Below are 27394 nucleotides of genomic sequence, written 5' to 3'. Positions count from 1 at the left end.
AATGGAGGAGCCCATTACTACTTGGGCTGCAATGGGGGTAACTATTACTACTGGGCCAATATAGGGGATGCTATTACTACTGGGGCCACCAATATAGGGGGATACTATTACTACTAAGGCCACTGTGGGGGACACTATTACTACTGGGGCCCATATAGGGGACGCTATTACTACTGGGGCCGATATAGGGGACGCTATTACTACTGGGGCCACCAATATAGGGGTCACTATTACCACACGGGGCAGATTTGATGTGGAAAATTGCAGTAGCTGTAGCAGCAAAGTAGATGAAATTTTAAAAATCTCATCCATATGCTGTGGAAAAAATCCGCACAAAACCCGTGTGGATATTGACATGTGGTGCAGGATTTAATTCCGCAGCATGTTAATATTAAATATAATGTATATCAATAGTCCATCCAGCGCCGCTCCCTGTTTTTTTTTTAAATGGCCCTGTTATTTTATAATGATGGGGGTAAAAATCATATGTCATGATAAGCCACACCCCTGATCCCTCCCCTGACCACACCCCTGATCCCTCCCCTGACCACACCCTCTGTCCTGTTTTGGGCTCCATGAGAAATTGTTGCTTCAAAAAGGGCTCTATGGCTGAAAAAGTTTGGGAAGCACTGCTATAGACTATGCTGGTGTAACCTGGGTATATTCTGTATATCATTATATATGTGCTACTGGTATAAGCTGTACATACTGTATGTAGTGATATAGACCATGGTGGTATATCACTATATACAGGAGATGTGTAACACATAGCAGCTGTAGATGTATAATTATATATAGTAGATACCCAGGTTACATCAGCATGCTCCATATCACTATAAACAAGGAATTGGGGATTCTACTTTTTTGCTCTATTTGGGGAATAGGAAAGAGAAATCCCCGCGGCTGAATGGGTCAGTCTCTGAACAGAACGCGGTTTTTAGCGCCACAAAATTGCGGTATCACCACGAGAAAAGGCAGCAATATCGTATGAACCACCGATGAGATATTGCTGCGATTTTCTGTGAAGCAAGCCTTAAACCCACATGTGGTTTTTTTTTAGTAAAAGCGTTTGTGGTTTTGGAATACTACATGCAGTTTTTAATGTGTTTTCTTTAAAATTGTGGTTCAAAAATAAAAACCACCAACACAGCCCAATGCTGGGCTCACTCGGCTGCTAGCGTAAAGCGCTGCATGGGTCAGAGCTGCCGGGGACCTGCTCTATCGCTGTGTATTGCAGCAAAATTGTACTGCGCATAACAGCGTATCTCACACATGTATCTCACGCTGTCATGCGCAGTCCACCTGTTTTTTTTAATTGCTTATATTTCCTGCACTGTCGATTCACAATGGTGTATATACATGCCGCCTATACGCAATGTAATTACATATAGGCGGCGTTGATTATGCGTCAATAGAAAACAATGGGCTCTCTCGCGCATGATAATGCTGCAAGATAGCTGCTTTCATTTTTGTGCTCACATATTACGCAATTCTTACTTGCAAATGTGAGCGGAACTGCGTATGGCAGTGTATTTGATTGCCTGCAAATTACCGCACATCAAATTGATGTACAACGCACACGTAATACGCAGTAATCGTACGCTCGTGTGAGCCTCGATTAAGGAGCTACAAACAAATTTTCACATAGTCCAGGAAATAAATCATGATTGGAAAGCTTATGCCTAGGGGCCAGATCATATATGGGTACGAGGTGGTGGGGGGCCCCGAGTTGAACCTTTAGCACCTGGGCCCCTGTGCCTTTAGTTACGCCCCTGATGTGTACCATGGGTCCGCATGAAAAAATGGCCATGTGTATTGTGTAATAGCATAGAAATGGGGCCAAACACTGTTTGCATAATTAGACACTTGGTCTGACCTAAATTATAATAGATCTGTCATCAGATTATGCAACCATATGTAACCGTATGTAGTATGCTGACAGGTTCACTCTGCTGGGTACACTGTCAGGGCAAAAAAAAATGGGTGTATGCGCAACTACGCTCACCACTATGGAGTGTAGCTGCACATTAAGTGTTTTTTTAATGTTTTTTTTAACTGGACCATTCAAACTCCGGGCCATAGCGCGCAAATTTGAAAAAAAAAAATACAGTGGGAAGATTATTGTGGTTGCATAACAGGACTAAAACACCCATGTGAAGAAGCCCTCACACAGGGCCAGGTCTTTCTGCAACAAATCTGCAGCATCTTTAATAAACACTGCATATTCTAACTCTGCAGTACGTACTTATGCTGTGGATTTCTGCTGCAAATTGCAACCTTTGAAATATCTTCAGCAGATGTGCTAAATAAACCATGGCCAAATCTGCACTATTTAGGATCAGAATTGGGTTCTGTGAAGTTGGCCTTAAACTTTGCTTCTTATGTATTCTTTGACAGCTCCATTATTTCCTGTGCCATTTTGGTTAAGAGGAGTAAGGACCTGTTCCCATCCTATGCTAGCCTTAAATAGGGCAGCATGGGCTGATGACAGATTTGCTATAATGACATATTTGTTCTTGCAGAGATAAGAACTTAACTATTAGGCTCTCTCACACAAGCGGTTTTTGGAAGTGCACTGCGTGTATATTTCCTGCGCCGCAGCACACAGCAGTACGCAATGCCTTGTGTACTTTCTGCGAGCCGACAATCCCTATACACTACCTTGGTGTGTATGCGTGCGTAATATGCGAGAAGACAGTCCATGCCGCGTTCATTTTGCATGCTGTGTATGGGGCACAACTGAAAGTAATATAAAGACTGGTACTGCGTTTTGCACGTGTAATATGCGGTAAAATATGCTTGCGTGAGAAAGCTCTAAATGTCAGCCTGACTTCTTTTCACTGGAAGTGTTACTTTAACCACATAGTTGGAAGATATGTAATTGCAGGGTGTAGTTTTAGAAGTAAAATGTGCAAATAATCTTTAACCTCTGTAATTCAATTGTTCTTGTTACTAACGAAGGTCAGACAGGAAAACCTTATACCCAGAGACTAGGTTTAGTGAAGGTCTCACCGTCATCCTTTTCCTTTATGACTGCATGTAGGATATTTGTAAAAGCATTTTAAAACAAAAAACGTAAACTAAATTCCTTCTCTTCATAAATATACATTAGGTACTGTGTATTAGGCCTATATGACTATTGTAGAGTGGTCAGCCAACAATACAGTAACATGAGCTCAGTATTCTTGTCTACAATACCCATCTCCAGGTCACTTGTGGAATCCATCCAGAAAATATGTAACACCATATGCAAAAGTCACTATTAACACACACTTCCTTGAATTCAATGTTGTCTCAGAAGTATCCATTCATCTCTTAGCCCCGTCTTCCTACGGCCCAGCCTTCTTCCTGCCCGCACCCAGTTCATGTATATTAGAAAAAGGTTATTTCACTAAAGCCCTGACAAAGGGATGTGAGCTTTAAGGAAATGCCAATTAAGAAGCAAGCAACATCTAACCTTCTCTCCTCCATATCCTCCCATAGCTAGTAAGATAATATTCAGTAAGGGCCTATTACACTGAACGGTAATCATTCCAATTCTTGCTGTATCGCGGGAATATGAAAGCATTCAATGTAAATACCGAAAGGATAGTTTGTTTGTTGGTCAGTTTCTGCAGGCATAAATATGAAACGACGTTTGTAAACAGACTATTGTTCATGAATGACGGCTGGTTTACTGTGAATGGAGGCGGGAGGCCAGAATGATCTTTGGCTCTATTCACTGAGCGATCCTCACTCTTGTGTAAAAGCACAGCAGTGACCATCGCTGGGACTACAGCCCTCCTGTTTAAAACGACCCCAATATATTGAAGAATCAATACGCAGTAAATTGTAGCAGTTCACCCGAGATTACTGTTGACCTCCAGACAGTTCTTGTTATTCTGCATGCTAGTTTAGAATAGGTTGCATATAACCCAGAGTAACCATTCCTGACCATAAGTAATTTTCAAGAGAGAGCGAGATAGAGAGAGCGAAGTGCGAGAGTTGGGCACTAGAGAAAATAACAGCTAGATTCATTTCATTCTAAGCTATACACATAAAGGTAAAGTCGTCATATTTACCTGTACAAGCAGTTCTAGCTTCCTATCATCTAGGAGGTGAACTTGACATCGCCGCCCCTCCGTCATCTGTAAATGGACAGAAAACTTGGTCAGATACTTCATATAGGAATACATAAAAATTAACAGCGATCAAATAGGACATCAGATCATCAAGCTAAATAATATGACTATTAAAAGACCAAGTTCTGTTTAAATATAGCTGAGCAACAGAAAACAGTGCATTGAAGAAGTCTTCTCAAGTTGGCTACAAATCACCATACCTAAGTGATGTCTTCAAGGCACGCTGAAGACTTCACAAAGACTGAACTAAACATGCTGATAAACCAATTTATTTGCATAACATAATTGATTTGTGGTGGATAATAGGTACAAGATATGGTATGGGGTACCTTTATACATTCCAAAGTGTGATGAGGAATAATAATTGTGTCTTTCACAAGTGCAGAGCATACAGCCTATAAAAGATATGTCCTGAACACTGGTGCATAACACTGTCAATAGAAGCCAAGTACAACACTCTCAGCGTGGTAGACACCAGTTTTATAGGGGTTTTGTCAAATTTACCATTCGGATCAAACTAATTTGAAATTAACCAAACTTTTTGCAAAAGTTCAGTGAACTGGCCAAAACAAAATGTCAAAAGTTCGCTAATTATTATTTACAGACATACTGCATTCGATAAATGGGTCTTCCCATGAAGGACATATATAGTATATTGATTTGATATTCCATTGATTTGGGGGCTGTCATCACAGCTCTACTACTTTTGCTCCAAGTGCGCAATAAAGAAATACCGTATACTGTAACGTTTTTCACTTTTTAAATCTTAGTTTATTGACCCACTATGCATAATCCTGTCCACTACTTATTTAGAATACTGAGTAACGTAACTTTAATGGGATTTGTAGCTTAATGGTAATTTTAAATGATAAGTATATTTTCCATTGTGGATTTGGCTGAAAATCCATGCCAAATATTCACCAAAATCAAGCATGTAGATTTTGTTACAAATTTGGTCATGTATTCACTGTGGTTTTCACCCTACTGCATTGTAAATTATTGCAAAAGGCGAAATAAGTGGTGAAAATCAGCAGCTTTCTGCACAGAGTGACTTTCACTCCTGTGTAAAAGCATGAGCACCCGACAGTTGTCCCGTGTAGAGGAAACTTTAGTCCTCCACACATAGTTAAGGGCTTGATAAAATGTATCACTGTAGGTGACAGCTCTGAGCCTGCAGTCCCAGACAGGAGAGACTCTTCCGCTGCTGTGTCTAACACCTAGAGGATTGTCTAGGCTGGATGTCTTGTAACAAACTCTTTACCTGCACTAGTTGTATAAAGAAAAGCTCTGCATGTAAACTAAACTGTTTCTATTCAATGACAGAAAGCGGAGATCTTGAAAGTGACGAGGAGCTAAATTACGACTGTGTGACTGTTTATTATACAATGAATAAACCTACTTTTTAAACCCCAGAAACCCTTTAACTACAGCTTGTGTTAACTGGTGGTCAGTTTTGGGTTGCTGAAACATGTCTTCACTCCGTAACACAATAAAGGCCCATTTACATGGAAAGATGATCGCTCAAAATTTGTTCAAAAGATAACTCGAACAGCAGTTTTGAGCAATCATTTTGCATGAATTCTTAATTAGCTACTCAGCTACTTAAGAGTTTATTAGTGTTCAAATGAAGCCTTTTGCTGAATGCAGATAACAGCTGGAGGTCTGTTATCTGCATTCAGCTCCTTTGTTCTGCAGCGGGTCTGCAGCTAAAAGAATACTATCAGCGCTCTCCTGTGGAGAACTAAGCATGCAGTCTGATAAGACCACACAATGATTTTCAAGTCAGCTATAAACGAAAAGTGCATGATGGTCCCGCTTTTAGACACAATGATTATCGCTCAAAAGATGGCTTTGGAGCAATAATCATTGTGTCTAAATGGGCCTTTACACAACAGTGAAGCTTTATATATACTTCTATATACACATCTAGGCTTTAACTGTAAAAACTTACACTCACAAATGTATTTTTGCCGTTTGCCCATGGCAGTTATTTATCAATTGCTGATAGTCATTCATGCAGTATTAGCTAGTTAACAATGGCACTTCTGTCTGTTTATAATGGTTAAATATTAGGCCTAGCTTTAACGTAATACAATACTTGAGCACAACAGAGCCGCATATCTACCACTCTGTATATATCTGACCTCAAAAGAGGAAAGTAGTAGTCGGCCATGTGTTGCTTATTACAGGTCATCCTCAGTGGCGTACAACAAAAACCTAAATGGGCCCCCATTATAGCGCCTGGTTTTGCCACTGAGGACAGTAGGTAGTTTCCTATGATGAGTCCTTTAAAATGACCCTTGAGCTAATTTAACTCCACCTTGATTGGAGGAAGGTCTTGCATACGTTTTTGCTACCCAGTAGAAAAGAGATGGTACAGTTTCAACTGGGGCCCCTTCTCTCCTTTAGCAGTCGCATGGTCTCCCTCTATGGTACACCTGCCCTTGGTCATCATATTAAATGGTGCTTCATAAGACTGTACAGTAAAATGCATATTCTATTTTAAAAGCGGGGGTAATCATTCTTACACATATATAAAATTCAATACAATTACAATTGGGCAGGATGTACTTTACAAATCAATAAAATCAAGCAGTCTAATAGGCTTTGCAGTCTGTAGGCAGTGTTCTAAGTCAGCATGTTCCAGTTAGTTCCAACGTTAATGGATCGTACAACGCAAAGACAGAGAAGAAGGTTTTTTTTCCCAGCTGAATTATAATGTATAAACTAAAACAATGAAAAAAGTTTTCGCTCATATTCCAGAGACATTCACAGCCTGCTTTAGTAATCTAAAAATGAAGACCCCTTTCAGTATCTTCATACATATTATGTTGAGCATGCCCCCTAAAGATGGGTAACACTACTAGCACCTTTCGGATTCTTGGTCATAATCTGGTGTTGGGACTTAGTGCCAACCTGCCTTCCAAGAATCTGGAACTGATTATGGGGATAGTGATACTTTGGTCATCTGTGGGCCCAGTAACAAGAGCATGGCTTGTCACTTAGTAAGAAACACTGCTGATTAGCAGAACTACAGCCCTTCAAGCAAGCTAAGCAACTAAGTACTATAGATCTCATTTACAGTAGGCCTATAATAAGACCTTTATATCAGGGCAAGTTCATAGAGGGAGTTCGCTGCTCAGGAGTCCTATAAGCACAAACGGACAGCTGCATCCAGCACAGCACTGGAGGACTACAAAGGTCCACTTAATGGGGCTTTTTGGGCATTTACTATTGATGACCCAAACTCAGGATAGGTCATCAATAGTTGATCGGTGGGGATCTGATCTGCTGCTGAGGATCTCCTCTGATCAGCTCATCCTCAGGCCTGCTGTCAGTGCAGCTGAGCCACACATCCACATTGGGGTTTGAGCTAGAAGTGTAATAGAAGGCTTTCCTCACATTGAAATCAACGGGAGTTCTACCTTCTGTTACACTTTCGGCTTTGAATGCAATGAGGAGCCATAAGTGTAACTGAAGGCATCGCTCCCATTGATTTCAATGTGAGGAAAGCCTTCTATTACACTTCCAGCTCCGACCCGAATGCAAATGCCTCTGTCAATCAATAGCAAATGCTTGGAAAACCCCCTTTAATATAATGATTGGCCACTCTAACAGGTGCACTGAAACATCCTGCAGTTCCATAAGCAACAATACGGGGACAGCAATCAATTGCCATCACAACGTAAAACCCCCCTTTCAAACAACCGCCAGCAGGGGGACATGCAATTTGCATTGTTGTCCCAGCTGGATAATTCCTCTTAATCATAGATATTTTCTATGTACCCATTTATGGAAAGCAGGCTGGTGATCACTTGGTAAGAAATAACACCTAGTACAATTACAATATATGGAGAGACAAATGTCACTTCTGCCTGCTGACAGGCATGAGGTCAATGCAATGTTCTACTAAGTTCTATGCTGAGCAGAGACTATCTGTGGGTGCATCATGGGACTGACTCCATTGTTTGCTGGGCTTTAGAAAGTTGCTGTTCTTTTGGATTTTAGTCTACTCATGTGTAGTGATATTGCACGTGTAAACAGAATATGCGCATGTCACTGCTAACTGGCAGTTTAAAGGGGAAACAGAATGAGAAACTAGTAATATCCATTGCACACCAATCATCAGATCTATTTCATTGTCTGAATGAAAGAATGGGCACTTTAAAAGATGCAGCAGCTTTAGGGGTACATAGAAAAAACAGTGTAGAGTTATCGTTACTGAAGATGATGTATTCATTAGGGGTTCGGGGGATGACACAGAATTAGTGGTGCAGGAAATCATGTTGTAGCAGCAGTAAAGGATATTATGCATTAACATGCATACAGATGAGAACAGAATGTGATGCACAACGAGGGGTAAAGAAAACTGTGTTTTTTTGGGATGCAGTAGATAATCTAGTATTAGGAGTGTAACAGATGATGCACTGTTAGGACTGTAGGAAACTGTGCTGTATTAGGGGTACAGGAGATGATGCAGTGCTGGGGTACAGGAGGTTATGAAGTTTCAAAAGTTCAGCAGATGACGCAGGATTTGGGCACATGAAATAGGGTATTAGGAGTACAGATGATGAAGCTGTATAGAAGTATGGACAATTATGCAATATTAGGGGTGCGGAAGATGATATAGTATGAGAGGTAAAGGAACTTATACAATATTAGGGTGTAGGTGATGATATAATATTGGGGGTAAATTGAGAAATGCAGCTGAAACTTTTTAGATGAAGATTTAGTGTAATAAATGTTCTGAAGTTCCCTATCCACTACTTTGTGGTGCTGAATACTTTACAATAATAACATACATGTAATTCAATGTAAAGATGTCTTCTAGGATAACCAAAACTTAATGAGCTTTAATTATCATAAAGATGGCTAGCCTGTATAATTCACTTTCCACTTAAAAGTACAGTTTAGCATTGTACATATGGGATTTCCTGTGTTGTGAGTATAATAACATTCAAATAGTCTGGGCCATACTTCCGTCTACATGTGAAATACTTCATTGTGTCTCCATACGATTCAACACTTAGGAATGTGGTCCTAAATCCATGTGACCCCAGAGATAGGAGCAGCATACAGTACAAAGTACAGCGTACAGCTATAAATACCATCAACATGTTAAATGAAATAATAACCAGTTGTCTGAAGGATACACACATCATATATTCATATATACAACTGTTGCATTGAACGGAATTGTCAAATGTCTTTGTTATATATATATATATATTTGAGAACTGTAGGGTAATTTCTTTTTATTTTCTGTTAGATTGCAACTAAGGCAACATCCAACTATGAATATGAGGGTCTGTAATTATCCTATGTGCAGTATATGCAATAGACATAAAACCATAAACAGCATTTTTGTTACTTTTTATGTAATTTACATGGGATGATTATTGTTATTGGTAGCATTATACCGCACAAATTGGTCTTAAGAGATACAACCCCATAAACTGATACGTTCAGTTTCCACGAACCTAAAAACCATTTGTACACCTGTTTGTATTAGCTTCTGAATATTTTATACAGCATCAACATATTCATAGTGCTATACAGAGAATATATCAATTCAGCCTTGGTGATCCAGCACACCATCTAATTTCCATATAATAGGCACACAAACAAAATTCCATTTTATAGAAAGTCAATCAACTTAGCTGCATGTATTTTGACATCTGAGGGGACTCCAACAAACACAAAATAATCTACATGCTCTAGTGAATAATCAGACATTGCCTTAGTTGAGTTCAAGATCTGCAAAAATATCATAACGGCACTATTATTAACCTCTGTGGCACCATGGCTCCCAGTGTTCTACATTTATAACATCATCTACAATTGATGGGAAACAGAAAATACCATTAACCAGATATGTCATTCAAAGCTTAGGTAAACACACCCAGAGACAACCCTTTTCTTTCCTCTGTGGGTCACGTAACAATGTAATATTTCAAAGAACTGTTATGAAGAATGTCCGTGTATAGACTCCAATGAACACTCATATATTTCTGCACTGAGTATATTTCCTCACCTCACCGATGTCACTGCAAACTTTCTTTTCTATGTATGCCTTTATCAAAGACATTAGTATCAAACAGGGCAATACACAGAGAAAATCAGATACACCATCCTACCAAAAGTATTTAGACACCTGAGCAAAAACTAAAGTAGTATTTATTTCCATATGTTAACATAGTACTTGGTGGGGCCTCCTTTGGCCCTAATAATATCAGATATTCTCTGTGGCATATTTTCTACTAATTTCCGGTATACTTCAACTGGTATTTCCCTCCATTTATCCTGCAAACGTTCTCTGAAAGAACATGTATAAGTCCGTCTACGATTGTGCAAGGAGCGTCATCATTGTACTTTGACATTCTAGACAATAATGTGGGGAGCGTCATCATTGTACTTTGACATTCTAGACAATAATGTGGTGCTGACAATATGGCAATACTCGGAATGGTCAGCAATACTTCCAACAAGACAAAGCGCCTTGTCACAAATCCAGTGCTGTTTTGTGTTGGTTTGAGGATATGGATCTTCCATGATCGGACTGGTCTACACAGAGTCCTGACCTGAATCCTATGGGACATCTTTGGGACAAACTGGAACGCTGGGTCAGGAAATAAGAACAGTTTCCATCTTCTTCAAGAGAACTTGCCAGATGTTTGCAGGATGAATGGAGGGAAATGCCAGCTGAAGTGTATCAGACATTAGTAGAAAGTAAAGTATGCCATAAAGTGTATCCAATGTCATTAGGGCCAATGGAAGCCCCACTAAGTATTAACATATGCAAATAAATACTTCTTCTGATTCTTGCTTACTTACAGGGCGTAAATCATTCAGGAACTTTGAACCAAAAACATAGGCCTCTTTCCCACAGGCTACAAAATCTCGCTACAAAACGCATGTATGTGAAGCCCATGGTTTCCAATGGTTTGTAGCCTGAAGAAGCCATTGGAAACCACAGGCTTCACATACATGCGTTTTGTAGCGATGATTTTGTAGCTTGTGAGAAAAAGGCCTTAAATTGTATTCTGTTTGCCCAGACATCCCACCATTGATTTACCAAAAAACTAACACATATGTACGAGTTTATTAAACCAATATATGCAGATGTAATTAGATTTTACTAAGCTCCTCATTGAGGGGAGCATCATCTGTATGTGTACAGTTGATTGAAGCTCAGAATCAAAGGATTCTAGTTCACCGACACTGAAAGAAATGGTGAGGCAGCTGTAATTTTAATAAACGCCTATTTAATCAAAAGCATCTTTTTCTCCATGAGGAATAGTTCTATTTGCCACTTGATGCAGGCAAGATGAAATTAAAATCCAACCAAACAATCAGTGACAGGTTTGTAACTAGGGCCTGGTTACTACCAGAACTCTTTCTCTTTTTCATATTGGATTTGCATGGCTAATATCTGTGGACTTGCAAATAGACATTAGTCAGGGTCACATCAACACTGATCTCTCCTGAATTCATCAAGCATCATGCTTGCCGTAATGTCACCTGAAGCTAATAACATCATTCACCAATCAAGAATCTAACAATTACAGTAATTTAGAAGTAAAACATAAATGGCAGCCATAGTTCAGGAGGAGCATCAAGCCCTTCTGAATATTTTAAATGCCTTCTTTCGAGAAAACAGACATTTACAGATTTTAAAGCCATCGATAGGTCACAGCATATATCTAAGACAGTCTTGACTCAATAGAGCTTTTTCTCTAGAGATCTCAGACTTTTTCCCAATAGGGGTATGGTCTATATTGCCTGATGCAAACATTTCCTCATCCTGTGTTAGAAATGTAAAATGTCCCCAAATCAGTACGTCTTGCAAGATAATATTATAATAAGCTAAAAGACTTTTACCAACTCTGCTGTTTTTTATTCTCAAGAAATATTACAGTAACTCAGATTCCAAGAATTCAAGTATTAAGGCCCATTTACACGAAGCGATGATCGCTCAAAAATCCCTAAAAAGCGATCGTTTGAGCAATAATCGTTGCGTCTAAATGCGCGGCCATCGTGCACTTTTCGTTGGTAGTGCTGATAGCATTGTTTCCCGCTGGAGAACAAAAGAACTGAAAGCAGATAAGAAGAGCCCTCGGGCAATTAACTACTTTCAGCTAAGGCTTCATTTGCACACTTAATTGCTCTTAAGTAGCTGAGTAGCTACTTAAAGGGGTTGTCCCGCGAAAGCAAGTGGGGTTAAACACTTCTGTATGGCCATATAAATGCACTTTGTAATATACATTGTGCATTAAATATTGGCCATACAGAAGTTATATACTTACCCCCCCTTCTGCATGCGCAGAAGACCTGTGCAGCGCGAGCACGCCAGAGCGGCCCTATTCAACGGGACAGAGAGGCAGACTGCGCAAGCACATCTAATCGAGGCAGAAGAAGGCTTCGGTCGGCGCCATGGAGACGGGGACGTCAACACTGGGGGGGGGGGGGGGGTGGTAAGTATATAACTTCTGTATGGCCAATATTTAATGCACGATTTATATTACAAAGTGCATTTATATGGCCATACAGAAGTGTTAAACCCCACTCGCTTTCGCGGGACAACCCCTTTAATAGTTTATGCAACATGATGACTCAAAGCTGTCACTTAAACTGTCCTTTGAGTGATCTTTGAGGGATCATCGCTCCGTGTAAATCGGCGTTTAGATGCTAGTATGGTTTAGAAATGAATTAAAAAGTCTCTTTCTATGGTCAAAAGTTGAGGCTTCATATAACATCATGTTATTGGTTTTTGCTAGGCTAATATATTTCGCATTGAAAAGCCACATCAACACTATGCAATACGTTAAAGGATATCTGTCATGGAAGTATATATAATTTAATGAGGCTCGAGAGCTCCAACTTCTACTGCAAATACCAGCCTAAGTTTGGTGAAAAGAGCAGACATGCCTAGAGGCACAGTGACAAAGGACCAAGTCTTTTATAAGAGTTTATCATCTGCATATCTGGTATCGGAAGGTCCAGAACTGTATTCTCTGTACCCATCCCACTTTTGACATTAGTTGCAGAATCAGAATTTTTCATTAAATAGGTTTTTCTTTGAGAGGCTCTGTTTTGCCCAAAAAAACTTTTTCTCTAGAGCAGGAGTAAGTAAACTACTAGTCTTTAGAAGCCAGCTGTAACATTTTAGAAACCAATTAGAGTTTTCCAGTAGCCAGGCAATAAAAAAAATCTTTCAAATACACCAAAAAAGAATAATCCAAAGAGTTAGGCACCATTGTGTTCTGAAGACAAGTATGGACAAATAGTACCAATGTTGGAAAACCATGCTGTAACTTTGCATGATGCAGACATCTTCTAGTCATTGGAAGTAGTTGAAATCTTCCAATGCCTGGCTGAAATGATGAATTCAGGTAGAAAATTGGCTCACGCATGGTGACATTTAGATTGCATTCACATTTCATCTAGGAAACTTGCTATTCTATATGTGTGTTTTCAACAAAAATGGCAATGGATGCCAATACAAAGAAGAGTAATATCACTTCTTAAGGAACATTTGGGGATACTTTACCTTTCTCCTTATGCTGGTGTATTTTCTTTAAAGGAAAAAGACATATAGAAGAACAATTATCTCAAATAGAGCATTAAGGTGTCAGTAATGGACAACAAACCTCTTAAACTGCAAAACTCAACCATACCTCTGACAATATCGTAACTTACAAAATCAACTAGAACAATAAAAGTAATAATAATCTAACTCATTTCTCTCTTGAGAATAGGTCTATAAAGTCATATATAAACTCCTTTAGCTCTTAGCAACTATTAATTCTCCAACAAGTCAGAACCAAGATGACACAATGGAAAAGAAGCCTGCCATGAAAGAAACATGTCCAGCACCAAATACAACAGACTTGTTCTTCTATGGGTCTAACAACTGTACATAAATGACTATTATATGCATAAGTTATTCATAGCCTTGTTAAATTTCTATAAAGTAGCACAAGGTTTAATAGTTGTGTTTTGACACCTTATCCCGCTGGTGCCAATCACAGCTGTCATTCAGTTGCCTTTATGCTCAACAGTTTTCTTTTTTTTTTTTAAAGACTCTATTATTTGTTATAGATGTTGCCTAAACATTTGTAACCCCTAGGAGAAAATATTAGGATTTCAGTCTCAGCCACTACTTCTAAGGGTGCAGGTGTCTTCTACACAGGGCTGGCATAGTCCACTTCCCATAGATGTATACAGAAAAACACACCAAGAGTAAGAATGCAGCCATTTAATGTCATTTTTCCAAATACTAAAGTTGTGTGCAAATTATATGAACCATGAACAAAACTTACCCTGTAAAGTATCAAATAAAATTTATCAAGCGTGTTTATCGTTCTAGTCTTTCAAAACTAAATTTCATATCAAGGGTAATTATATGTCATTTCAATACTAAGCAGCATTGAAGTAATGGAGTCTTCTGGCTGTAATATTCTGAATGGCCACACAGGTAGGAAGCCTGACAAGGTGGATGTGCTTTGGATTTGTAATCCGCTTAAAGAAGCATTTATTTCTACATAGCAACTAATATATCCCAATATCCTAGTAACTTGCCATCTAAATGTCTGTATGACACAGCTTTATGTTAGGAAGGGTGCTGTAAGGATAATGGTAGACATTTGCATGGCATCCATACTAGCTACAGACAAGAACCTCCTAAGGGAGCCATGAAACAACATCATGATTTCATGTGGATCTAGATATACCTATAAGAAGGTAATTAGACACACAGGTTGATCAACCCATGTGACCTGGGTGAACATGGTATATAGTCTTTTATTGAGATGTTGGTTCATCTCATTGCATGAATATAATTGAAATTCCATATGAATATGGAAGTGAGTGAAAACTCTGTGTCAGGTGACTCCTGCTCCCACCATGACAGACTGAATGCAAAGCATGTGCAAATAATATTCACGAATTATTTACCAGCAAGATACTGTATGCAACATGAGCCTGTCCACACAACCTTTACAATGAACTAAAAGGTAATGCTGCCTATTTAAATATGCAGCAGAAGATGACAGGGCAAGATGCCCAGCAACAACTCTATTTAACTCTTTACCTTACCGAAGTGGACCAAACCACTATTATCTGGCAATGGACGTTGCCATTGCTTCAACAAGAACTTCAGTCATTTGATAGGTAAAAGTCTATTAGAGCATATTTACTTTTCTGCTAGCATCCTACTAATTCCATTAGAGCTTTATTTCCTTCATTGTTACTACCATTGAGAGAGTATGATAATGGACGTGTCTCATGTTTCTAGCTGTATGCTCTGTCTGGGTAGGCTGCCTGCATCACTGTGTATAGCACTAAATCTGCCAAGGCTATTTATAGAACTAAACGCCTCCTAAAACACTGTGACCATGGAAAAGGTGAAAGCGCTAATATTTTACTCTCTCCAGCAATAAGCCCGCCAGCTGAATATGTCTCTGCAATACCAACCAGCATCACCACCTTCATCATCATGCAGTTTGCACGTCTTCTAATGTGTCCCTGAATGAAGAACATCCTGTTCCCTATGCTATCATCCTGAAGTCTGTCTCCTAGACCTCAAAGTGCAACATAATATCCAGCTAGATCACCTCAATTTTGTATCCTTTCTTATGCAATGTTGTGTTTCAAGTCTCAAAATAAATGTAACAGCGTATTTACAAATAAGGAAGATGAAACACAAATATATTTACTCTAGGACTACTGCACCATAGATGATGCATAGAGTATGAAAATGCCATGCCATCCCTGACAAACCAATAGATATGTAACAAGTCTGCTGTATGTATCACTCATGATATCAATGTGCATATCAAATAAATCTAAGATGACTATGTAGGAGATGCACACATCATGAGCAAGTTACATATCACATAGAATTTGGATACATAATGAATGATCTATACAATATATGGTAAGCAAATTCTGAAATAAATGCAACATGATATACATATAATAATGTAGAAGGATACTGTTCTGCATCTGATTCAAATGTATATCCTTGAAATCTACAATGCCTGTATTTCTCATGTGTCCACCATTAATTTCCTGTGCAGTTAACGAAAATTCTAAATGGAAAACAGCTATGATGCTGACACATTACCTTCTCTTTAGGATGAGACACTCTGCAGATGTCAACCCCAGAAAAAGCATCCCATTATATCCTGGTTAAACAGGCTCACGGCCTAACAAGCAGCATCCATTTCCATCTCCAGTACCTCCTCTGTGGCTTTGCTGGAATACAGACACAGCCCCTCTTGCTCGCTTCCTCCTGTGTGTATATGTGTGTGTGTCTGTGATTCTGCCTCTTTCCACTCTGCTATTACATCCCATCACCCCGCTAACGGTTTCTCACATAGACACTGGCTGTGGTCCAGGGTGCACCGCAGAAATGCTCATCTTTATGAAGAGGAGAAAAAAAAAGCCGAAATAGTAGAAAGTGCTCGCCACACTACAAGGGGATTCACACACACATAGGCAGAGCATGCCACTGGCTGGAAGGAGGGGTGAGAAAGCTGTTTCAGCCCATTGCTTTTCCCTTAGGTTTTTCCTGCTGGTGCATTCCTCCCTTTTTTAATGACTCACGTGCAGACAAAAACACACTTTAAATGAAAAGAGGCTGCCTAGTGATGGGGGAAGGGAAGGAGAATAGAAGAGGCTGATGCTGATAATGTGTAACCCAAGCACCCCAGCAGGCATACTGTGGGCCCTGCACCACACACTGCATAGCAACATCTGTGCAGTAGCAGCAGCATGGAACCTACTCACAAGGAATCTCAGCTGGAGTCACTAAGCAAAACCCTCACCTCTGAGATGTCTTTAGGAGAATTTCAGGTTAAATCAACTCATTAGTTACGTAAAGTTTGATTTAATACTTTTAACTTATTTGTTTTTAACCCTTTTAAATTATACAAGACAGAAATTTGGTTATGTCGTTAATACACCAACAGCTTCTATAACGAAAGCTAAACTACAATTGGAAACTAACGATTTTGAAATTAAAACTTATTATTTAAAAAGTTGAAATAATATGATTTTAAAAAACTAACCACATCAAGCTAATATAAAAGTTATACTTTATTCAAAATAGAAGATGAGAGTGCGACTGAATGAAAAACATATATTTAGATCATTGCATTCTAAAGAGGATTGCCATAAAGTAAGCAAAAATCAAGCTAAAGACTTTATTGTTAATACTTTTTACTCTAAATCTGATTTCCTTCATAAACAGCCTTAAAGGGGTTGTCCCGCGCCGAAACGGGGTTTTTTTTTTCAACCCCCCCCCCCCCCCCCCCCGTTCGTCGCGAGACAACCCCGATGCAGGGGTTAAAAAAGAACACCGGAGAGTGCTTACCTGAATTCCCGCGCTCCGGTGACTTCTTACTTACCTGCTGAAGATGGCCGCCGGGATCCTCTCCCTCGGTGGACCGCATGGCTTCTGTGCGGTCCATTGCCGATTCCAGCCTCCTGATTGGCTGGAATCGGCACGTGACGGGGCGGAGCTACACGGAGCCCCATTCAGAAAAGAAGAAGACCCGGACTGCGCAAGCGCGGCTAATTTGGCCATTAGACGGCGAAAATTAGTCGGCTCCATGGAAACGAGGACGCTAGCAACGGAGCAGGTAAGTGAAAAACTTCTTATAACTTCTGTATGGCTCATAATTAATGCACAATGTACATTACAAAGTGCATTAATATGGCCATACAGAAGTGTATAGACCCACTTGCTGCCGCGGGACAACCCCTTTAACTCAACAAACTAGAAAGAGTAATGCATAGAACTAGATCTGTCAGGATACAAGCTTCCAGGGTAAATGACAAGGTTAACCTGAGATGCTTCCACAATAACTTTTACGCAGTTAAATGATGGAGCGTACACACACATTATATATATATATATTATATCAAGAATGAAATAGCCAAGGCAAGTTCCCAACCTTAAGGGGTTGTCTCGCGCCGAAACGTGTTTTTTTTTTTGCATAGGCCCCCCGTTCGGCGCAGAACAAACCCAAGGGATGTGTTAAAAAAAAAATATATATATTACTTACCCGAATCCCCGCTCTGCGACTTCTTTCTTCTTCCTACTTCTTCCTTCTCCAAGATGGCCGCCGGGATCTTCACCCACGATGCACCGCGGGTCTTCTCCCATGGTGCACTGTGGGCTCTGTGCGGTCCATTGCCGATTCCAGCCTCCTGATTGGCTGGAATCGGCACATGTGGAGGGGCGGAGCTACGCGATGATGCGTAGAAGGGGCGGAGCCAGAACGCCGCTCGTGCCCAGACCGAGCAGAAGAGAAAAGACCCTTCTGCGCAAGCGCGTCTAAAAACACCAGAAGACATCAGAATTAGACGGATCCATGGCGACGGGGACGCCAGCAACGGAGCAGGTAAGTGAATAACTTCTGTATGGCTCATATTTAATGCACGATGTACATTACAAAGTGCATTGATATGGCCATACAGAAGTGCTGAACCCCACTTGCTGCCGCGAGACAACCCCTTTAATGCTATTGCGATGTTGTAGAAGTACCTGAAGTGAGCAGTTCATGTACTGTAATATATATATACACACTAATCCCTGAGATCTTTTTCGGTCATGGCTACAAGAGAAGGATAAAAGTTTGTACATATGACTGTCTATTGACCATTTTTTAAAAATGTAATATGTACAGCCAGCGATATCATCCAAAAGGCTTCTTGTATATATTTTACTAATTTGCGATTTTATTAAAGGGGTTGTCCCGCGCCGAAACGGGTTTTTTTTTTCCAATAGCCCCCCCGTTCGGCGCGAGACAAACCCGATGCAGGGATAAAAAAAACAAACCGGGTAGTACTTACCCGAATCCCCGCGCTCCGGTGACTTCTTACTTACCTTGTGAAGATGGCCGCCGGGATCTTCACCCTCGGTGGACCGCAGGTCTTCTGTGCGGTCCATTGCCGATTCCAGCCTCCTGATTAGCTGGAATCGGCACACGTGACGGGGCGGAGCTACGAGGAGCCGCTCTCTGGCACGAGCGGCCCCATTCAGAAGACAGAAGACAGGACTGCGCAAGCGCGTCTAATCGGGCGATTAGACGCTGAAGATTAGACGGCACCATGGCGACGGGGACGCTAGCAACGGAGCAGGTAAGTGAATAACTTCTGTATGGCTCATAATTAATGCACAATGTACATTACAAAGTGCATTAATATGGCCATACAGAAGTGCTTACCCCACTTGCTTTCGCATATAATATATGTGCAGTTATTAAGTTGTATTTATATAAATCCATTATCTAATCACATCTAATGATAGTACCCCTGCCTTGCTCTGTCTAAGGCCTCATGCACACAGGCAAATTTTTGTTGTGGAATCCGAGGCTGGCCTTTTCCTCTGGATTCCGCAGCAATAACCCTCCATGGCATGCTATGTAAAAATGATTCTTCATGCACACAATCGGAAACCAATTCCAATTTCCGCTCCTGGATGAAAAATCGCAGCATGCTCCATTTTCCTGCGGTTCCCGTGCAGACGGCTTCCATTGATATTGCGGACAGGTCACGGACTCCGCGGAAAAAGCAGGAGTTTAACAAAAAAATCTTTACTGTGCATGTCCAACAGCGAGCTGTGTGGACCATCCACAGTACAGAGCAGCCAGAAAAGACAGGTAGAGGCGGACGCCAGCAAAGAAGATGACAGCTACACAGGGTTACCCACCACAGTCAGGGTCGGATTCTGTGCAGGATCCGGACCTACCATGTGCATGAGGCCTTATAATGCTGTCCACTGGACAAGTTTTCCTGTGAAAATCCACAAGAACATATCTTAATCAAGTGGCAAATAGAAGCAGAAGATGTAGATGTTTTGGGCAAAGTTGGGCAAAATGATAACCTGATTAAGGCAGGATTTGTAAATACACACAACACTTTTGTTCGATGTTCTTGGTCCATTCTAAAATATTCCGATGCAGTTTTCATGGCATTTGTATTTTAAACACACCATTAAAACCATGTGTGTAGGCTGCCTGAAGCATGTATAGATATAGACAGTGCTGCCATGGAGATGAATAATGCTATTTATCACCATAATTGACAAAAATGCTTAATTGAGAGGCAATATTTTCAAAATAGGATCTACATGAATTTGCCCCATTAGTAATTATCCTCAGTAAAAACAATGTTATTACAAAGAGGTTCTGCATTTATCACATTAGTTATTGCATACACTATGCATTTTTGTACAACTTTACATGGCACGTATCTTCTGCGGTTGTTCTGTAAATCTGTGTTTTTAATTGTGGAAACGTTGCAGTTTTTAAACCTTGTATTTCAAGGGTTGAACTCTACAGCAGAAATTGGCACATTGAGAAACTGACACAAAAATTTTCTGCACCCTGTGACGCACATTTGTGAAATCTCCTTCCCATTCCTTGTACTGCAAATGCTATCAAATCTCCACAGCGATTCTGCACGGGAATTCCGCAGCATTTCTGCCACGTGTGAAGGTAGCCTTAGCCTGGGTTCACACAGGGCAGATTTGCCGCGTTTTTTCTGTTGCGGTTTTGCCGCAGAAGAACTGCTTCTGCGGCAAGACCGCTTCAAAGGTTTATTTGGGCTTGCGGATTTTGCTGCAGATTTTCGTGCGGAAAAATCCACAAGCGTTTTTTTCCGCAGCGCTTTTCTACTTTTGTCGCGTATTTGGTGCGGTGTTGGCTGTGTCCATAGAGGTTTATGGACAAAAAAGTGCTGCGGAAAAGACCAAAGAATGAACATGCTGCATCTTTTAAAACCGCAACGCAGTTGCATTTCCGCACTGCGGCTGTGCGGAAAAAATCCGTCCTGTGAGAACAGCTTTTTGGCAAATCTCATTTGTGCTGCATTGTACTGCAAACGCAGCGGTTTTGCCGCAGTGCGGATATGCAACGGCAATCCGCGGCAAAACCGCGGCAAATCCGCCCTGTGTGAACCCAGCCTTAAACTTCTATTCTTTTGCAGTATGTCTTTTTTGCTCTGTAACTGATCAAAACGAATTGAAAAATGGATTTTATCCATTTCTCAATCTGTTACCCATTGAGCTCAGTAATAACATTTAAACCAATCACGGTAGGTCTTGATCATGACAGAAATAATAAAGACAGAATCAGTAAATGTACTCTATCATCAGTCTGAGTTTTATGAATAGAATTGTAGATTATCGCAGGACTGATCCATCGGAATCTATATTTTTAATAAAAAAAATATATTGCAGAAAATGTGATCTTGAGTTAGACATAGCCAAGGAAATTACAAGCGTATCAATTTTTTTTTCAATTCAAAGTGAATGTGTGTCAAGTAAGATGGATCACTACGGGCCAAACCATGACAAGGAAAGAGTTAATCCAGGTGCTTGTACAATGCCTTTACTGCAGACATGACGTCACACTGTTTATAACATACTGTAAGGTACTGTAGGCATTAATGAATACAGCACTGACCTCACACACATCTGTACTAGTACCCTGCACAAACAAAAACAACCACACATACACTATAATGCAACAGTCACATAGGTCCCAGTATTAGGAAAGGTGTAAACCATGACTATGGAAGAGATGATCCCATAGGACATCAGGGAACCTAAGGATTGGGAATACTTCAATTTTCTTAACAGCATATGGAGTCAAGATAAAGTTATGTCTTCAATTATGCTGGCAGGAGGAAAAGGAGCTGGCAGCCGCTTGCTGAGTCAGTGAGAAGCCCACGAAAAAAAAGTCAAGAAAGGAAGCAAATCGATAGGACCTGCCCTGTATATAGTTTAGTTTCCTAAACTGCGTTTCTCTGACTTTCTTTTAAAAGAAAGATGATAATGTTGCCAAAATGTTACAATAACAGCTTTCAGCAATGTTTCCCTTCACTTCACACAGAAAATAGTAATCCAGTGTTTCCCTCAATGCTTTAAACACGACTGTTTACATTATTATGGTGAATTGATACACATTGTTCAATGGAAAAAGAGAGCACTTAACTTCTTGAAGCATTCACGTGTCTCTACCATAAATTAGCATCCGCTCACTAAGCAAAACACAGACTGCATTCTTATGTTAGAAAATATGGTTGTAGTACTAATAATTCATTGTATGTCCTTCCCCAGATAGTAGTTAGGGATTACTGCTACACCGGAAAGCAACAATTCTGGAAAAAAAAAACAAAGTACCCAGTATGCTCGGAAAATTTTTACTGTAACCTTCAAAGTAGAACTCAAGTCTGCTGTCCAACCAGTGGTGGATAAGGTAGATCCTGGGCCTTAGGTGGTTCCCCATTCTTGTGCCTCTTCTCCCACCCCTTTCCCAGTGGCACATCAACTCATGGTCACAATCAGCGATTTGTAGGTGCTAAACTATCAGTTAGTGGAGGTAAGGAGTCATCAAGAGGAAGACACAAGTTGTCAGGGGCTATGGAAGACACAAATTCGCATTGGCTCTGCGGCAGAAGAGCAGGCAAGGAGTCACAAAGTGGAAAGAATTTTGTGGGTGGTTGACTGGAGTCACAGTAAGTAGGCGGCAGGAGCTCTGAGCAGGGCAGTAGGTACACAGCAAATGGCAGGTGCCTTGTGCAGTGGCTGGGCAAAGAGAGACAATATGGCTCATGCCCATGAACATATCAGTAAAATGCAACAGCTCTCCCTGCAGCGTTTTACCAATGTTTGTAAACACCGACTCTGCTGGCAGAGAGCTGGCAGAGACTGCATATGGCTGTGAGTGCACTGCGAATGCCCACATATCACAAGCACACGGACATGCACAGTATGGGTCTTCTTTTTTTTTTAAATTCCTGCTCTGTTTCAGAGCGGGGCTGTGTATGAAAACACCGTCCATATACAAATATAGACAGCATTTCATATGCTGCATATGCCAATGTATGGGGCTCACGATGCATGGTACGCAGAGAAATAGAGTGTGCTGCGATCTATTTCTCGTGTGTATTAATACACAGTGTCTACACGCTCATGTGCATGAATCAATGAAAGTCCACTGACTTTCATTGACTCCATTCACTACATATCATGTGGCTGTGCAATGCACGCATAATACAGGATGACAACACAGTTGTGAATATAAGCTCTAAGTAGCAGTGGCTCCGGTGAGGCGGGACAGTGTGAGATAAAACTTGACAGGTGTTCTATGGGTAGACAATGGAGGAAGAAGGTAGCAGAGACTCTGTGAAGGTAGGTAGGCCTCTATCAGGAGGAGGCTTTGTGGGAGGGTGCAGAGAAGGTGTTGGGAGTCTGTGAAAGAAAACAGGAGGATAGGACTTTTTGGCCATAAGGGATGATTACCCAACAAAAAAAACATTAAACTGAATCTGTAGCCTATACAGAACACAGATAAGCAGTAGTTTCAGGAGATCGCAGGCAACTAGAGATGAGCGAACGTACTCGTCCGAGCTTTATGCTCGTTCGAGTATTAGCGTGTTCGAGATGCTCATTACTCGTGACGAGTACCACGCGATGTTCGAGTTACTCTCACTTTCATCTCTGAGACGTTAGCGCGCTTTTCTGGCCAATAGAAAGACAGGGAAGGCATTACAACTTCCCCCTGCGACGTTCAAGCCCTATACCACCCCCCTGCTGTGAGTGGCTGGCGAGATCAGATGTCACCCGAGTATATAAATCGGCCCCTCCCGCGGCTCGCCACAGATGCATTCTGACAGAGATCAGGGACAGTGCTGCTGATGCTGCTGCTGCTATAGGGAGAGCGTTAGGAGTTATTTTAGGCTTCAAGAACCCCAACGGTCCTTCTTAGGGCCACATCTGACCGTGTGCAGTACTGTTGAGGCTGCTTTTAGCAGTGTTGCACAATTTTTTTTGGACAGCCATTATCTGCTATTTATCCTTCTCTGCAGAAGTATCGCATCCTGGTGTATAGTGGGGATGCAGACATGGCCGTCAACTTTCTGGGCATTGAATGGTTTGTGAATGGACTCGACTTGGAGGTAAGCAGACTTAAGTGATCATGTAGGATACTGTATTAAACATTTTCTGCATCTTTCATACAAGTTTTATATCTGCTACTCAGTAATTCTTTGTGATTTGTATTCACTTCTGTATGTACCGCCGGTGGGTTCCAGGAAGCCACCCATGCTGTCGGTCCACACGGAGTTGTAACTGCATGTGTCCACTTCTAAAGAACCCCAGTCTGACTGGGGTATGCAGACACCTTGACAGAATGAATAGTGTGTGGCACATAGGTTCCCCATTGCTATGCCCACGTGTGCAGCTCCTGATGGCAGTGGCACAGGATTATATTTCTCATTGCTTCTGTACAGCATTGTGGGCTATCGCCCCGCCCCTTTTAAAGAGGGTCGCTGCCTACCCGTGCCAACCCTCTGCAGTGTGTGCCTGCGGTTCCTCCTCATGGCAGACGCACTTATAAATAGACATGAGGGTGGTGTGGCTATGAGGCCAGCGTGTGGCATGAGTGCAGCTGAAGGCTGCGCAGGGACACTTTGGTGTGCGCTGTGGACACTGGGTCGTGTCGGGGGGGGGGGGTTTGGCAGCATGTAACCCAGGAGAAGTGGCAGCGGAGTGTCATGCAGGCAGTGATTGTGCTTTGTTGGAGGTAGTGTGGTGCTTAGCTAAGGTATGCATTGCTAATGAGGGCTTTTCAGAAGTAAAAGTTGTTGGGGGGGGCCCACTCTTGCCGCTATTGTGGCTTAATAGTGGGACCTGTGAACTTGAGATGCAGCCCAACATGTAGCCCCTCGCCTGCCCTATCCGTTGCTGTGTCGTTCCCATCACTTTCTTGAATTGCCCAGATTTTCACAAATGGAAACCTTAGCGAGCATCGGCGATATACAAAAATGCTCGGGTCGCTCATTGACTTCAATGGGGTTCGTTATTCGAAACGAACCCTCGAGCATCGCGAAATTTTCGGCCCGAGTAACGAGCACCCGAGCATTTTGGTGCTCGCTCATCTCTACAGGCAACCCTCACACAGTTTACCACCCTAGTGGCCATTTAGACTGTCTTATAGTCTGACTGAACCTTTATGTACTGCTGCAGCTGCTGCTCCTAAGTGAAAGCTGCTCTATTCCTGCTGCATGCCACCATGAGTCTTCACCTCCTCCCCAAGGCTGCATGCCACATTGGAGTGAGGAGGAAGCTGACACTATGCTCTTCGGCTTGGGGGGCTGTCCTCCGTGATGGTAGCTGGAAGTGTCAGCAGGTCAATTTTATTACCTATACTCAGAACTGGGCCACTGAAGGGATGCACAGCCCTGTGGCAGCCTGGCATCAATTTAAAAGTGATGGTGTGGTGGATTATTATCATAGTAGCACCTTGGGAAGGCATGAGCCTTCTGGGAGCTTTGAACACTGGGTGGCCACCCAAACTGCCTGCATGATAATCCAGTATGAGGACATACTCCAAACCTTTAAATGTTCAATTCTAACAAGCATATAATCTGGCTTTAAGAGTTCCTCAAGTGATATTCCAACACTATGTCCACCTGGTATGACTTTAGTTACTTATACCATTCCATTATCTACTCCTTATATACTGTAAGCTTGTATGGACAGAGTCCAACCAAATGTATGTTGTAAACTATGGTTTCACTTGTTTGCACCACATTGCAAGCATGCTTGCATATATGTTATGGTGTCCCTGGTGTTCTTTTTACTCCCTCCCAGGACGTCCACCTGACACTGTATTGTTCATGAAATAACAATTCTAGATCACATTTTCTTAGACCTTTCTCCTCTGTTATTCCTCCTAAAAATGTATGACTAAATTGACAATTGGGCGGTACTGGTTGGGAGTATGTCCACACACAGTTTGACATTCTTCAATCATTGCCGGGCTATTTAGAGGAACACCAATTTAGTCATAAACACTAGAGTTATAACAGAGGAATGACGCAATTTTGAGATCTAGGAAAGATGCTCCAGAATTGTCATTTTATTGACAATACACATATTTACTAAATAGACCTTCAGGGGTAATAATAGATCCTCTTTAGGTGCTGGTGGTCACACATGTACAGTAGCTTGATTCCAGCACTTAGATCCACTTGTACCCTGTCAGCAGAGTGACCCCTGCACTCCAAAAACAATCAGAACTTTACAAGTAGCTTCTTCTCACCATTACTGAACACATTAGATAGATGTTCTCAGAGAGAAGCAAAAGAACAACAGGGGGCACCATAACAAGTCTGTAACAGCAATATCCAGACACCGGAACATTTTCATAAAAAGAAAAGATTCCAACTGAAAAATTTTGTTTTGCTTGATCTAGCAGAGAAATTTTAATACTTAATCATGGGACAACCCCTCCGAGACCTACAATTCTGTGCAAAGGTTTTAGGCAAGTGTGGGAAAAATGCTGCTGAGTCAGAATGCTTTCAAAAGAGAAGTGTTAATTTATTTTTGTCCATTAAACGCAGTGGCTGGCCAAGCAATAGAATTGTAAATGTCGCTTTAGGCTCCATAACAGTCTGAAAAATAAGTATCATAGTATGTAAAGCCAAAAAAAGACATATGTCCATCAAGTTAAGCCTATTAACCTCCAATGTTGATCCTGAGTAAGGCAAAAAAACTCAATGAGGCAGAAGCCAATTTTCCCCATTTAAGGTTAAAAAAAAATTTCCTGACTCAAATCTGGCAATCGGAATAATCCCTGAATCAACAACCCTTCTGAAGTTATTAATGATTATATCATATAATATTGAAACTCTCAAGACAGACATCCAGGCTCCACTTGTACTGTTTTATCGAATTTGCCATCACCATGTCTTCAGGCAGAGAGTTCCATAGTCTCACTGCTCTTACAGCAAAGAACCCCCTTCTATGTCAGTGTATAAACCTTCTTTCCTCTAGCTGTAGAGGGCGCCCACTTGTTAGTCATAGTCCTTGGTATAAACAGATCATGGTAGAGATCCCTATATTGTCCCCTGATATATTTATATATAGTTATTAGGTTGCCTCTCAGCTGTCTTTTTTCTAAACTAACCTCTCTGGGTATTGTAGTCCACCGATTCCATTTATTACTTTAGTTGCCCACCTTTGTAACTTCTCAAGTTCTGATATGGCCTGCTTCAGTACTGGTGCCCAAAACTGTACACAATATTCCATGAATAGTCTAACCAACGACTTGTAAAGAGGAAGAACAGTGTTCTCATCGTGTGCCCTTAGACCTCTTTTGATGCATCCCATGATCCTATTTGCCTTGGCAGCAGCTGCCTGACACTAGTTGCTCTAGTTAAGCTCACAGTTAACTAAAACCCTCAAGTCCTTT

General features: G+C 41.2%; 1 protein-coding gene across 4 annotated transcripts in view; it reads right to left on the bottom strand.

Moving 5' to 3' along the window:
- FRMD4A (FERM domain containing 4A) overlaps positions 1 to 27394 on the bottom strand; it is a 386584-nt gene that overhangs the window by 179098 nt on the left and 180092 nt on the right. For 3 of the 4 annotated variants that reach the window (XM_066592026.1, XM_066592028.1, XM_066592025.1), the window contains exon 2: positions 4062 to 4127. In XM_066592026.1, coding sequence (XP_066448123.1) covers positions 4062 to 4127 — 66 coding nt within the window. Of the gene's footprint in view, positions 1 to 4061; positions 4128 to 16248; positions 16267 to 27394 lie in introns of those variants that run through there. The other variant, XM_066592027.1, reaches the window with a different exon arrangement.

This window comes from Eleutherodactylus coqui, chromosome 2 (assembly GCF_035609145.1).
Source record: "Eleutherodactylus coqui strain aEleCoq1 chromosome 2, aEleCoq1.hap1, whole genome shotgun sequence".
Classification (NCBI taxonomy): Eukaryota; Metazoa; Chordata; class Amphibia; order Anura; family Eleutherodactylidae; genus Eleutherodactylus; species Eleutherodactylus coqui.
This window is presented reverse-complemented; position numbering and strand designations above follow the sequence as displayed.